This window comes from Rhizophagus irregularis, chromosome 19, assembly GCF_026210795.1.
Source record: "Rhizophagus irregularis chromosome 19, complete sequence".
In the NCBI taxonomy this organism is placed as follows: Eukaryota; Fungi; Glomeromycota; class Glomeromycetes; order Glomerales; family Glomeraceae; genus Rhizophagus; species Rhizophagus irregularis.
The window spans coordinates 3,776,311-3,788,749 of record NC_089447.1 but is presented as its reverse complement, the minus strand read 5'-3'; the positions used below and the strand labels follow the sequence as shown (position 1 = coordinate 3,788,749).

Below are 12,439 nucleotides of genomic sequence, written 5' to 3'. Positions count from 1 at the left end.
CCATGAATTCTGCGTTAAGTTGGAAAATTATCGCAAATTGTTCAACAACAAAAGCCAGAGTAGGAAAATTAACTTTGCCACATGGACCAGTTGATACACCAGTATTTATGCCAGTTGGAACTCAAGGAACATTAAAAGGTTTAACACCAAAACAACTAGAAGAATTAAATTGTCAAATAATGTTAAACAATACGTATCATTTGGTAATATTCGTTTAATGATGCTTTTTTTGTTGCTTTTGTTACATTCAATAACGATAGAATCATGGTATATTTTTTTTTAGGGTTTAAGACCTGGACAAGAATTAATTGAAGAGCTTGGTGGATCACATGAATTTCAAAATTGGAATAGAAATTTATTAACTGTAAGGGAATCAAATTTGATATTTTATGAAGAAAATTTTTTGAACAATTATAAATTTTACTTTATTTAGGATAGTGGAGGATTTCAAATGGTATCATTATTAAAGCTTGCTAGAATAACAGAAGAAGGAGTAGAATTTCAATCACCGCATGATGGATCTACAATGTTGCTTACACCTGAACATTCTATGTCACTACAAAATTCAATTGGAGCAGATATTATTATGCAACTAGATGATGTTGTATCATCGCTTACAACAGGGCCAAGAGTTGAAGAAGCAATGTATAGATCTATTAGATGGTTAGATAGATGTATAAATTCTCATAGAAAACCCGATACGCAAAACTTATTTGCAATTATTCAAGGTGGATTAAATATTGATTTAAGAAAAAAATGTATTGAAGGTAATAAATTAATCTATGTAGGTATATATATATTGTTATATTTAACGAGTTTTATTTTATAAAAGAAATGGTTAAACGTGATACCCCGGGATATGCGATTGGTGGATTAAGTGGTGGCGAAGAAAAAGACACTTTTTGGAGAATGTAAGAAGAATGAAATAGGCAATTTTTGATCATGATCTACTTTATTAATTTAAATATTTACTATTCTTTTAAAGAGTGACTTTTTCTACTGATTTGTTACCAAAAAGTAAACCAATATATTGTATGGGTGTTGGATATGCTGAAGATCTTGTAGTATGTTCTGCTTTAGGAGTCGACATGTACGATTGTGTATTTCCGACGCGTACTGCTGTAAGTTATTTATATGTGACTTATCAAACATTTCTTCTTTTTCTTACAAAATTATGTTAGTAATTTTTTTTTCCACATTATATATCTAGAGATTTGGTAATGCGTTAACTTCAAAAGGACCATTAAATTTGAAATCAACAAAATTTGCACAAGATTTTGAACCAATTGAAAAAGATTGTAATTGTTTAACATGTAAAAAATATACAAGAGCATATATTCATATGCATGCAACGAGAGAAACAGTTGGATGTCATTTGATTACATTGCACAATGTATCATATCAATTAAGACTTATGAATAGCATTAGGCAAGCTATTTTAAAAGACGAATTTCCTACTTTCGTACAACTTTTTTTTAAAGAATTATTTGGTGGTAAAGATAATTATCCTACTTGGGCCGTCAATGCCCTAAAAAGTGTTAATATTGAACTACTTCCGTGAAAAATAGAAAATGAAAAGAATTTAATTTAGTATTTCATAAATAATATAAATAATGTTTTATTATAAAATTAATAATTTACTAGAAAATTAATAGAATTTCTATTTAATATTAATCAATAGAATAAAATATAAATATATATACAGTATATATATATGTAAAATGTTAAAATAATTAATCTCTCATATGCATTCCGAAAGAACATGCTACACTTGCTGCTAATTTTCGTCGTTCTTCGTCTGATAATGATTTGCTTTTCTCTAAATAATAATATTATATTAAATTTTAAAAATGCTGAAGAGGAAATCGATAAATATTAAAATGATTCTAACCTCGTAAATTATTTAATCGTACAATTACTTTATCTAGTCCATCCTCGTCGTCAAAATCACAAAAAATTTGATTATACATACTTTCAATTTCTCGTTGCGAAGGTAATGCTTTATCGATGAATCACGTTAAAAGAATTAACATAATTTAAAATATAAACAACAAATGTGATATTTACCATCACCAAAAAACTCGGCATCATTATCATCAAATGGAGCTGAATTATGATCATGCAATTGAGGTGATAAAGATTCCTGCTCCTCATCCACTTTCAACTTTGCTTGTGAAAGAGCTAAAAAAGGATTTACCATTGTTTTAATTAATTTATAATCTTTAAATTACAAGAAAGCTAATAAAGTTTCGTTAAAAAAAAACTATCAATTTTCATAGATCAGTGATTAATGCCAACATAGATACACGTGAAATACCTTCAATGAGCCCATTATGACAATCATCATCATCTATGTTCGAACTTTTGCTAGCGGTTTGTGAAACACGGGTTAATCCTTCCCACATATTAGACTGAAGTGCTTCGAGAATTCGCTCTATACCGATGCGTTCTATTCAACCAAATAAGAAATACGATATAAAGAAAAAGCTGATTAATAAAGTTTAATTAAGTTTAATCATAATAAATATAACCACCATCTATATTTTCTTTCTTTGTATCCATATCTACATATTCAAACCCATTCTCTAAACACCAATCTTCATACGAGTCATCATTAATGTTGTGAACATTTTTTCCAGTTCCAATAGCCAACGTTATGGCGGGATCATATTGTTGTATAAAAGGCAAGAAAACTTTTATATCGTCAAACGTTGTCGGCTTTTCAAATAAAAAATTAATTAAAAAAAATTTTTATAGCTTATAATATAATAATATTATTAAATATAAGTACCTCATCTTTCTTAAATATAAAAAGAATGGCATCTACAACTTTCCCAATGCCGTTTTCTTCATTTTCATAGCCTTGTATCACCTCTTTATTCACATGATCTTTATGTAGAGTTTCATCAATCCAAAAATCTACTTTTGCATTATAATATTTGGTATTAATGTTCAATGGTATTTTGATTCCTGAATGATTTTTGTCTTCTATGTTAAAACTATCAATTGATTGATTTGTAATTGATAATAATTCTGTATTATTACCGAAATAAAATAAATATTGAAACTCGAATATCAAATATAACGAAATAAACATTTGATTTTATAGTTACGTTTTATAATGGATAATTTCCCCACTCCACGACGTCCTAAAACGAGAATTTTATTTCTTACAAGCTTAGAAGTTGACATAGTTAAAAATTACAAAACTTTAATTGTGACCGATTTTAAGTTAATTTAACAAGCCACATTTCTATTAGCCACTACATCGTTGATTTTTGATCACCAAAAACGGGTGATATAGATTATCTTTTTTTTTTTAAAAAAAAAATTATTTGGCTTCTTTTATTTATGTAATAATAAATAATAATGTTGAGAAGGTCTTTAAATAATATATTTTATTTATCTCTACAAAATCATGGCATTACACGTTTTAATACTATTAAATTACAAATGAGAGGGTCTCCAGTACGTCTGTTTACTGGCAAGTTATAAAATTTTTTTTATTAACTGTAGAGTCTTGTAATTCCTTCGTATCATAACAACCATTCTTTTATGGTCTTTTTCATTCACGTGCCATAATTACAGCAACGAGCAAACTTAAAACTACTGAAATTGTATCTTCAAATGATATCGATACTTCAAATATAAATCTCTTGAGAAAAGATTCAAATAAAATTGAAGATACTAGAGCTGAAGATACTAGAGAAGAAAGGATATTTATTGGTAATTTTCGAGAAGAGATGGACAAATTTTCAGAAAGAAAACATTGGAGAGCAATTCTTAAATTATGCGAAGAAGTTAAACAGTCAGATCGTAAACCTGATATATCCATATATAATACAATACTTCGCGCTTATATACCTTTGGGTTCTATTAAACATTCTTTTAAGATATTAGAAGATATGAAATTGGCTAATGTCAATCCAAATTTAACTACTTATCATTATTTATTGAGGGTAAATTAATAAATGAATTACTTTACGAAAGAAGGTCCAATAATTTTATTTACTTCGTTTAAAAAGTATTAATTATTTCATTTTTTTTTTAAGACATGGTCACAAGCTCCTACTAGTGAACAAGATCCGTACTTAAGAGAACAAATTTTCGAAATGATTGTTAATGATGGTCTTCAACCTGATTTAAAAATTTATGAATGTTATATAGATTCATTATTAGCTGGGGAAGAATGTGAACGTGCATTTGAGATTTTTGATTCTTTGAAAAGCAAGAATATTTATCCTCAATTGGAACTTTATATTGCAATGATAAGGAAAGCAATTTCAATAAATGAACCAAGGATAGCATTAAATTATTTGAAAAGTCTTGAACAAAATCTATTTTATGCTCCAACTTCATTGTATAATGATGTCTTAAGAATATGTGCTTATGAATATTATGTGAGTAACACTCGTATACTCTCTGTTTTGTGTTTATAATTTTTTTAATTGATTCAATAAAATGTTTTAGGCTGATGGCATTCTGTATTGTTGGGATAAACTTAAACATCGTGGATTAAATCTTGACGAAGGAGTATGTATCGACATTTTATATTTCGCCGGAAGTCATGGAAAACCTGATTTAGTCGTACAAGTCATTGAATATTTAATGGATGTTCGAAGATTAAAACTCGAAAAATTTCATTTTAGTCCACTTACACGGGCTTACGTTAACGCTGGTGATATTAAAAATGCCATGGAATCGTTAAATATAATGCGGCAAGCAGGATTTCAAGTTGGCTTTTTTGATACGTCAAGTACCGGATTATATTCATTAATCCGAAAAGATAAAAGAACTATTGATAATGCATATTATTGTTTGGAAGAGTTACATAAAGAAGGGAAGATAGTTGATGTATCAGCTCTTAATGTTGTTATTGCAGCCTGTTCAAATATTGGTTACAAGAGAAATGTTGATATGATTCGTGCATTGGAAACTTATAAAGCGGCCGAGAAATTGGGTGTTCAACCCAATGTAGAAACATTTAGTTCCATTTTACTAGTATGTCTTTCTGCAAAACGGAAAGATTTGGCTGATCAATTGTGGAAAGAAATGCTTGAATTAAAGATTGTTCCATCATCCTTGGCATATAATCGTATGATTGCAATCATTTGTACTCAAGATGATTACGAAGAAGCATTTGCTTATCTTGAAGAAATGAAAGCACAAAATTTATTGCCACCACGAAGTGTTTATGAGAGGATCATAAATAAATGTGTGCGTCATGGCGACTCAAGAGCAATATTAGCTTTGGAAGAAGCGGAAAATTTTGAATATAAATTTCCTCGATCATTTTATCAAGATTTGGAAGATCAAGGTTTTGATCTGGGATTGGCTAAAGAAATTATTAAAAATCAAAAAAAGAACTTTAATCAACAAAAAATAAGTAGTAATGTAAACAATTCAGATGTTATGAATGAGTTTGTGGACATAATCAAAAGCCAATGAAAGTGAACAAAAATAAATTAGAATATCAAATCAAAAGACTTCAAATTGAAAAAAAGAAATAATTATTTACTATTTAAAGAATTTATTCATATTTGATAAAGTTTGAAATGAATACATTCAAAAATTGATTGTAAAAGAGAAATAATTTATTCTACGCGATTATTACTTGATATGTAACTTAAACGCAAGAATAAATTTTATTTACATTTAACTAACGACAAATCTATAATCTTGAAAATAAAATGAAAAAAAAAAATCTAAGCATACAATATTTGCTGTACAAACTAGGATGCCCATATTCTAATCTACCCGTAAGTTCGTGAAAATTATTATTTAGCCGAGACCTCCCCAAACACCACGAATTCTTCGCGCCAGTTGAATGTCTTTTTGCATTATTGTAACTCTTTTTGCATGAATTGCGCATAAGTTGCTAAAGAATTGTTTCAGGTTTGAATGTTAGATTCATATATATAGTCTTAATATGTAATTTTCTTTAAAAAAGCATTCAATAATAAGCAAAATATATAATACGTACGCGTCCTCGAATAAATGAACCAGATAAGCTTCAGTAGCTAAAAGATATTTTATTTTGTTTAGTTATTTACCACATTAATTAATTAAAATTGTACAAAACAAATCATTTACCTTCTTGAAGTGCTAAAATGGCAACTGACTGCCATCGGTATCCTACGTTTGAATGAGGTCCTAGGACCTCGATGGCTATCTCTCGAACCTAAATAAAAAAGCGTCAATGATAATAAACAGTTATAATCATGATAAAAATGATTTATTATACGTACAACCCGTGAAAAAGGCAACTTCCTAATTAAAAGATTAGTAGTCTTTTGAAATTGTCTAATTTCACGTAAAGCAACAGTACCAGGCCTATATCTTCTCGGTTTTTGTGGTCTGATTGGATCTCCAGCTAAGTAAATATAAAAAGAAAAAAAAAATCATCCGACAAACTTGACGGTATTATAAAAGCGCCCGCGTTTTATAGTGAACTTACGTCTAGATTTCCCCGTAGGCGTGGTTTTACTGCCTGAAGCCGCGGGTCTGGGCAACTTTTTTACTGTTGCCAATCGACGTTTGGCTACCCTAGTTCCAGGAGAGGTTGTAGAGGTGGTTCGTGGTTGTCTGGCCATAGTGTTCTTTTTTCCCTCACTTTGCAATTTACACACACAAAAGTAATTTGTTAATAGTAACGATTTGTTAAAACAACTTCTACGTCAGATTATTTCAACTTCTCTTGGTTCTGTTAAAGAGAAAATTAAACGCGTATTTTGACTACAATCACCTATGACATCACATTTTATTCCTTGACCATTATGTCATGTGATTTACCATTCCTGTTGGGGAGGCCATTTGCATTTTAAAACTTCACTCTCACATGATAAATAATGCAAATAATGTGACTTGATCATGCGTGTCATTTAATTAATAGCTTTTAAGATCAATATTGTAAAAATACTAAAAAATACTTTATTGAGGATAATATTTAGTAAAAAGCTATATCTCTTGATTTACAGTATCGTTTCATCAATAAAGAAAGAATAAAGGAAGAAAAAATATTCCTTAATAATTAATTATGCTCTCTTAATTCAATTTGTAAAATTTTATACATCAGTAACAGTAAGCCCTAAAAAAATTTGTTCGATCAAATTAAAATTTTTTTTTTGAAAAAAAAAGAAAAAAAAATGTTCAAAAATATCAATAAAAAATTATTAACCTGGAGGAAGAGATTTTTGAAGTTTCTCCGCCTTTTCTGCATCTTCGATAACAAAAGTATAAAGATACTTAGAGCATCTAAGCTTAAATTTTACTTTTGATGGACCATTCTTCTTCTTCTTCTTTTTAATACGAACAGCTATCAAAAATTATTTTATTAATTATGAAATCAAACTTTTAAAGAAGACGTTAAAACTTTAGAATATTTACATTTTGCATCCTTTCTGCGGGCGATTTCGAGAAAATATTTAATATCATCAATCTGTTTCGGCTATAAATTATAAATTAACGAAAGTTATTTTAAAAAAGCATTAGATTACTAACTTCTAAATGTTTAAATAGATCTCGGAAGACTAAAAAATTTTTTTTTTAATTCAAAAAATCTCTATATCATCAAATAAGGAATCATTATTTTACTATAACAACATCCCATCCACTTTTATTAAAACTTTGTAAATTAAATTATTTTAAATTAATGGATTGCTTACCATCGTGAAAAACTTTCTACGACCAAGCCGAATAAACAAAATGAAAGAATTGTTTGAAAAACGAAAAATTTTATTTATATGATCTATCACACGAAAGTCACGTGGATGATCTGCTTTTTTTTAGGAATGAAAAAAAAATTTTTAGTTATGCTCCTTATAAGGATCGAACTTATGACCTTCGCGTGAAAACCCACTGGGTTCTATTAGCACGACGCTCTAACCAACTGAGCTAAAGGAGCTTGATTCTTGCTTGATGGTTATAAAATAATTATATAAATATTAAATTGGATTTAAATAGTAATATTTATTCGATTGTGTACAGAAATAGAGTCGATTTTAAAATAACAAAATTTCTTTCTTTAATTGTTAACTATATATTTATTTAATTAAAAATGCGGTATAATATTGCGTTAGTATTAATTTTTTTTTCATTTTCATTTTATTTTTGAAATATTAAATTTTTGAACTCCTTTTTTTATATAAAATTTAATTTAGGATGGTATCGGATTTCTTTTATCCGAACATGGGGGGAGTAGAGAGTCATTTATATCAATTATCACAAAGATTAATTCAACGCGGGCACAAAGTATAAATGAATTATTAAGTATTTCTTTTTTTTTAAGAAAAAAAAAACAAATAAATTTTTATATAATTTCCTATTTTATTTAGATAATAATAATAACTCATTCATATGGGAATCGTACTGGAATTCGATATCTCACCAATGGTTTAAAAGTATATTATGTGCCTCATATGGTTATATATTCAGAAGCAACATTACCAACAATTTATGGATTTTTTCCAATATTTCGAAATATTGTGAAGCGGGAGAAAATTGATATTGTACATGGACATCAAGCATTTTCCTCATTATGCCATGAAGCAATATTACATTCTCGCACAATGGGAATGAAAGCATGTTTTACTGATCATAGTCTATTTGGATTTGCTGATGCCAGTAGTATATTAACGAATAAATTACTGAAATTTACTCTAAGTGACATTGATCACGTTATCTGTGTTAGTCATACAAGGCAAGTTTAATAATTAATTTAAAAAAATGCCTACTTTTATTTATTTATATTTTTATTAGTAAAGAGAATACAGTGCTTAGAGCAGCATTGAATCCTCAAATGGTATCAGTTATTCCTAATGCTGTTGTTGCTTCACAATTTAAACCAGATCCGGGTGCACAAGATCCTAATTTTAGTAAGTATTTTAATACTTATATTAAGGGTTTTGCACATTATTTATCGATATTTTATTTGTGATCAGTTACAATAGTAGTTGCAAGTAGATTGGTATATAGAAAGGGCATGGACTTATTGGTAGCTGCTATCCCGAGAATATGTCAGATGCATTCCAAAGTCAAATTCATTATTGGTAAGAAATTTACTAGCGATATTTCAGATTTATTATCATATATTTACTGAAGCTACATATTTTTTTTTTAATTTGGTAAGGTGGGGATGGGCCAAAAAGAATAGATTTAGAGCAAATGAGAGAAAAATATTTACTTCATGATCGTGTTGAATTAGTTGGTACATTAATGCAACACGAAGTAAGAAACGTACGTGTCAGCTTCAAAAAAATTTTATTAGCATTTTTTTTCCTGAAGTCTACATTAAAATTTATTTAGCTTTTAACAAAAGGACATATATTTCTAAACACAAGTTTAACAGAAGCATTTTGTATTGGAATTGTTGAAGCAGCTTGTTGTGGATTGCTTGTAGTAAGCACAAAAGTTGGAGGAGTACCAGAAGTTCTTCCAAAACATATGATAATTTTTGCTAAACCTGAAGAAGATGATTTAGTAAATGCGGTAGGAAGAGCTATTGAAATGATTAGACTTAAAGAAGTTATACCAATTAAATTTCATGATGAGATTAAAGAAATGTATAGTTGGGTTAATGTTGCTGAAAGAACTGAAAAGGTAAGTAAAATTTTATAATCTTTTTATTAACATAGACTTAAAACTTAATATATTATAATTTAGGTTTATGACGCAATTTGGAAAATGAGGATTCCCCCTTTAATGGAGAGACTCAGAAGATATTATGGATGTGGATTGTGGGCGGGTAAAATATTTTGTATATTAATAGCGATAGATTATCTTATATGGAGATTTTTAGAATGGTTATTTCCTGAGGAAGATATAGAAATTGCTCCTGCATTTCCTTATCAAAAATATAATAAAGTAAGTAAATGTAAATCAATTATTAATAGGATTAATTCTTAATTTATTAATTTCTATATATTATGTCTAATATTAGATGTGTCAAATGGCAGATAAAGATGATGATGATTAATAATTATTTTTATAATTAAAAAATAAAAATCAAAATCCTTTAATCTTTCCTGTAACTTTACCAAAGGTCCACTTTTCATTTATTTTTATAAAAATTGAGTTATAATAGCTCAACATATATATAAGCTTTATATTTAATCATAATGTAAAAGGAGTTTCATATTAGTCAAAATTTGTTTTAAAGCATTTGTGTTTTGAGAAAATTAAAGATGTACTGTACTGTAAAATCTAGATTTAGACGTGCTTGCACTTGTTTTATGTCTTCATTAAAACAAGTTAATAAAAGGCCATTGATAAAAGCCTTTATAATGAAAACAAAGAAATTAATTAAAGGTTTGAAATTTGATGAAAAATTGAGGTATAAAAAAATTAGCAATACAGTTTAAGCAATAAATTAATTGATTAAAGATAATTTTATTAAAATAGATATTTATTTGTTAAAATTGAAACTTTCCTTCATTTTATTTATTTTTCTATTTCTAATCCTTTCTGTTAATACTTGAAATTAATGTTAACTAACTTTTTCCATTCCGGCTGAAATTTCAATCATGTGATTCTATTCTTCTTATGGATCTTTACACCTTGTATCGTCCAATGACGAAGTTGAAAGCTCCCAAAGCTTTTTTCGCTTAATCTCATTACTAACCTTTATCTCATTCTCCTCATCCAAAAATTATCCGTCTCTCTTTCTTCTAACGATTTGACATTGGCGTCATCACAATGCTCTAGTGCTCTATAACGGAGCAAGGTATATATGATCCTTCGGATACAGTAAATCACATTGCAATTACATAACAGATGATTCATATTTGATTATGACTTGTGGTGTCCTGCCTTAAAGCCAGAAAATTTAATTAAATAATGACCAAAATTTATCATAAGCAGGAAACAAGAGCATCTATAATAATACGTTGAAAAAAAATAATATTGATAATAAATAAAAGATACCAAAATCGAAAAAACTTCTGCTTAATAGTTCTTCAGTTAAAACTGCAAATTTAAAAAATTCAACTTCTACAGCCGAAAACACTTGTAGCTCAATCAACGATGCTTTTTTGTGTAATCTAAAGAAAAAAAATCTACCACTCTGTCACGCCAGATAATTCCCGAATGGTCATAACAAAAATTCCATAGGAACCCATTTAAATACACGACCGTAACAATCCGATATGATCGAAATCATATCTTTTAATGTACTTAAATCAACAAGAAGATTTTCTGGAGGAATTCCGCTCTTGATTTCTATGCTGACGGAGAATCGGAAGATGCATCATTGAGGCGATCAGATTCAATCTTTTCAACTAATATTAGCGGATTTTTCGGAATTTTGACATTTCCATGCAATTCGCCATCACGTCATATGTGATGACCGTATAATCCTCTAGTCTTATCGTACGTATACAGTTTCTTGGACTATCATGACCGGGATATGACGCATAAATAAATGCAAATCAAAGTCTTAGAAAAAATAATGTGCAAGTCTTAGCCAGAGGCGTTTCGCAAGGATTTTTCCGGGCATTTCAGGCCGATCTATTTCTGACTTTTAGATTTGAGCTCATCACGCCTAGCATTCTGCAACAACCTTTGATTCTACTCCTGAGTTTGGCATTCTCAGCTTCGTGCTTGGTTCTCTCCTCTGTAACCTGCCTTAAGAGCTTGGCTTTCTCAGCCTCAAGCTCATTGAAGCATTGTTTAAATAATTCAAAGTTATATGACATATTTGATAATTTTATACAAGTGAAAAGTTAGTTTGAATCAATCAAGTAACAATTAGCAAAAGAAAAATTTTTTATTAAATACAAAGTTTTGGGGTTTGCTTAGCAACAGATATTTTATTAATTCTTATTATTATATTATGATCTATCATAAAATACTTTTGTTAGGTACGAAGCTATCCCTTAAACTGTAAGGGCTAATATTAATTTTAAAAATTTTGAATTTTCAAAATATCTTAAGATCTATTGATCATAGAAAGATGAAATTAGGTTTGTTAGATTCCTCTTATTGAGGTGCATTTAATGGTAATAAAATCATAACTCTAAAAATTAATAGATAGAAAGTTATATTAATTTATAAATTTTTAGATTTTATATGATATCCCGTTACATAATATTTGTACATGTAGAACAACAATTTTTATTCTCATTAAGACGCATCAAATGATGGTAATTTTATATTTCTAGGGTTAATAGATAATAAGATATTTCAATTTAAAAGATTTAGCTACTATTTGTTATAATTTGCTGATCATTTACTTTTAAAAAATCATTAATCGAATTGAACTTTTTTTTCGATTTTTACGACTTAGAAAATACTATAGAATTTATTACAAAAATATTGGTTTATATAATAAAATATTTTAAGACATTTAAAAGTATCTTTAATTAAAAAACAAAATTGCAGGCAAATTTGCCTGCAAAACATTTAAGGGATTGTTTAAGAATCAATTCTTTTGCGACATTAAGAC

The 12,439-nt window shown here is 28.4% G+C and overlaps 6 protein-coding genes across 7 annotated transcripts; 3 read left to right on the top strand and 3 right to left on the bottom strand.

The window, feature by feature from the left end:
• Nucleotides 1–2: 2 nt before the first annotated feature.
• OCT59_011370 (Queuine tRNA-ribosyltransferase catalytic subunit 1) lies at nucleotides 3–1,561 on the top strand (the record flags this gene model as incomplete). The annotated part of the gene is made up of 6 exons (XM_025317724.2): nucleotides 3–203; nucleotides 284–364; nucleotides 434–767; nucleotides 833–911; nucleotides 986–1,121; nucleotides 1,211–1,561. The coding sequence occupies 6 exons, from the start codon at nucleotides 3–5 to the stop codon at nucleotides 1,559–1,561; spliced, it is 1,182 nt and encodes a 393-aa protein (XP_025177714.2).
• Nucleotides 1,562–1,733: 172 nt separating this feature from the next.
• OCT59_011369 (uncharacterized protein) lies at nucleotides 1,734–3,192 on the bottom strand (the record flags this gene model as incomplete). Its single annotated transcript, XM_025317723.2, has 7 exons — nucleotides 1,734–1,819; nucleotides 1,892–1,999; nucleotides 2,068–2,181; nucleotides 2,318–2,449; nucleotides 2,535–2,718; nucleotides 2,792–3,033; nucleotides 3,114–3,192. 7 exons carry the CDS (start codon nucleotides 3,190–3,192, stop codon nucleotides 1,734–1,736), a joined length of 945 nt encoding a protein of 314 aa, XP_025177713.1.
• Nucleotides 3,193–3,300: 108 nt separating this feature from the next.
• OCT59_011368 (uncharacterized protein) lies at nucleotides 3,301–5,667 on the top strand. Of its 2 annotated transcripts, XM_066136457.1 has the most exons (4): nucleotides 3,301–3,484; nucleotides 3,589–3,959; nucleotides 4,053–4,400; nucleotides 4,471–5,667. In XM_066136457.1, the coding sequence occupies exons 1-4, from the start codon at nucleotides 3,370–3,372 to the stop codon at nucleotides 5,446–5,448; spliced, it is 1,812 nt and encodes a 603-aa protein (XP_066001076.1). In that variant the 5' UTR covers nucleotides 3,301–3,369; the 3' UTR covers nucleotides 5,449–5,667. The 2 variants fall into 2 exon arrangements, with proteins under 2 accessions (XP_066001076.1, XP_025177712.1); XM_025317722.2 differs by having other exon boundaries at nucleotides 3,301–3,959.
• On the bottom strand, nucleotides 5,496–6,728 carry OCT59_011367 (Histone H3-like centromeric protein hH3v). The gene is made up of 5 exons (XM_025317721.2): nucleotides 6,458–6,728; nucleotides 6,249–6,373; nucleotides 6,094–6,181; nucleotides 5,984–6,020; nucleotides 5,496–5,878 (listed from the first exon to the last, which is right to left on the bottom strand). Exons 1-5 carry the CDS (start codon nucleotides 6,591–6,593, stop codon nucleotides 5,782–5,784), a joined length of 483 nt encoding a protein of 160 aa, XP_025177711.1. The 5' UTR covers nucleotides 6,594–6,728; the 3' UTR covers nucleotides 5,496–5,781.
• A 153-nt stretch (nucleotides 6,729–6,881) lies between these two features.
• OCT59_011366 (uncharacterized protein) lies at nucleotides 6,882–7,744 on the bottom strand. Its single transcript, XM_066136456.1, has 4 exons — nucleotides 7,665–7,744; nucleotides 7,387–7,447; nucleotides 7,178–7,315; nucleotides 6,882–7,087 (listed from the first exon to the last, which is right to left on the bottom strand). Exons 1-4 carry the CDS (start codon nucleotides 7,665–7,667, stop codon nucleotides 7,065–7,067), a joined length of 225 nt encoding a protein of 74 aa, XP_066001075.1. The 5' UTR covers nucleotides 7,668–7,744; the 3' UTR covers nucleotides 6,882–7,064.
• A 312-nt stretch (nucleotides 7,745–8,056) lies between these two features.
• On the top strand, nucleotides 8,057–9,973 carry OCT59_011365 (Phosphatidylinositol N-acetylglucosaminyltransferase gpi3 subunit; the record flags this gene model as incomplete). Its single annotated transcript, XM_066136455.1, has 9 exons — nucleotides 8,057–8,073; nucleotides 8,160–8,250; nucleotides 8,334–8,698; nucleotides 8,758–8,873; nucleotides 8,940–9,047; nucleotides 9,128–9,234; nucleotides 9,304–9,597; nucleotides 9,661–9,861; nucleotides 9,938–9,973. The coding sequence occupies 9 exons, from the start codon at nucleotides 8,057–8,059 to the stop codon at nucleotides 9,971–9,973; spliced, it is 1,335 nt and encodes a 444-aa protein (XP_066001074.1).
• Nucleotides 9,974–12,439: the final 2,466 nt, after the last annotated feature.

Bases quoted from the DNA above. Each gene is read 5' to 3' on its own strand.
- OCT59_011366 (XM_066136456.1), bottom strand. The intron at 7,316-7,386 runs GTAAATATTCTA...AATTTTTGATAG, and splicing joins CCGCAGAAAGGATGCAAAAT to CTGTTCGTATTAAAAAGAAG. The intron at 7,088-7,177 runs GTTAATAATTTT...AAATTTTTTTAG, and splicing joins TCAAAAATCTCTTCCTCCAG to GGCTTACTGTTACTGATGTA.
- OCT59_011368 (XM_066136457.1), top strand. From the start codon at position 3,370: ATGTTGAGAAGGTCTTTAAATAATATATTTTATTTATCTCTACAAAAT. The intron at 3,960-4,052 runs GTAAATTAATAA...TTTTTTTTTAAG, and splicing joins CTTATCATTATTTATTGAGG to ACATGGTCACAAGCTCCTAC. The intron at 4,401-4,470 runs GTGAGTAACACT...AAAATGTTTTAG, and splicing joins TATGTGCTTATGAATATTAT to GCTGATGGCATTCTGTATTG.
- OCT59_011367 (XM_025317721.2), bottom strand. From the start codon at position 6,593: ATGGCCAGACAACCACGAACCACCTCTACAACCTCTCCTGGAACTAGG. The intron at 6,182-6,248 runs GTACGTATAATA...TTTTTTATTTAG, and splicing joins AGTTGCCTTTTTCACGGGTT to GTTCGAGAGATAGCCATCGA. The intron at 5,879-5,983 runs GTACGTATTATA...ACAATTCTTTAG, and splicing joins GTTCATTTATTCGAGGACGC to CAACTTATGCGCAATTCATG.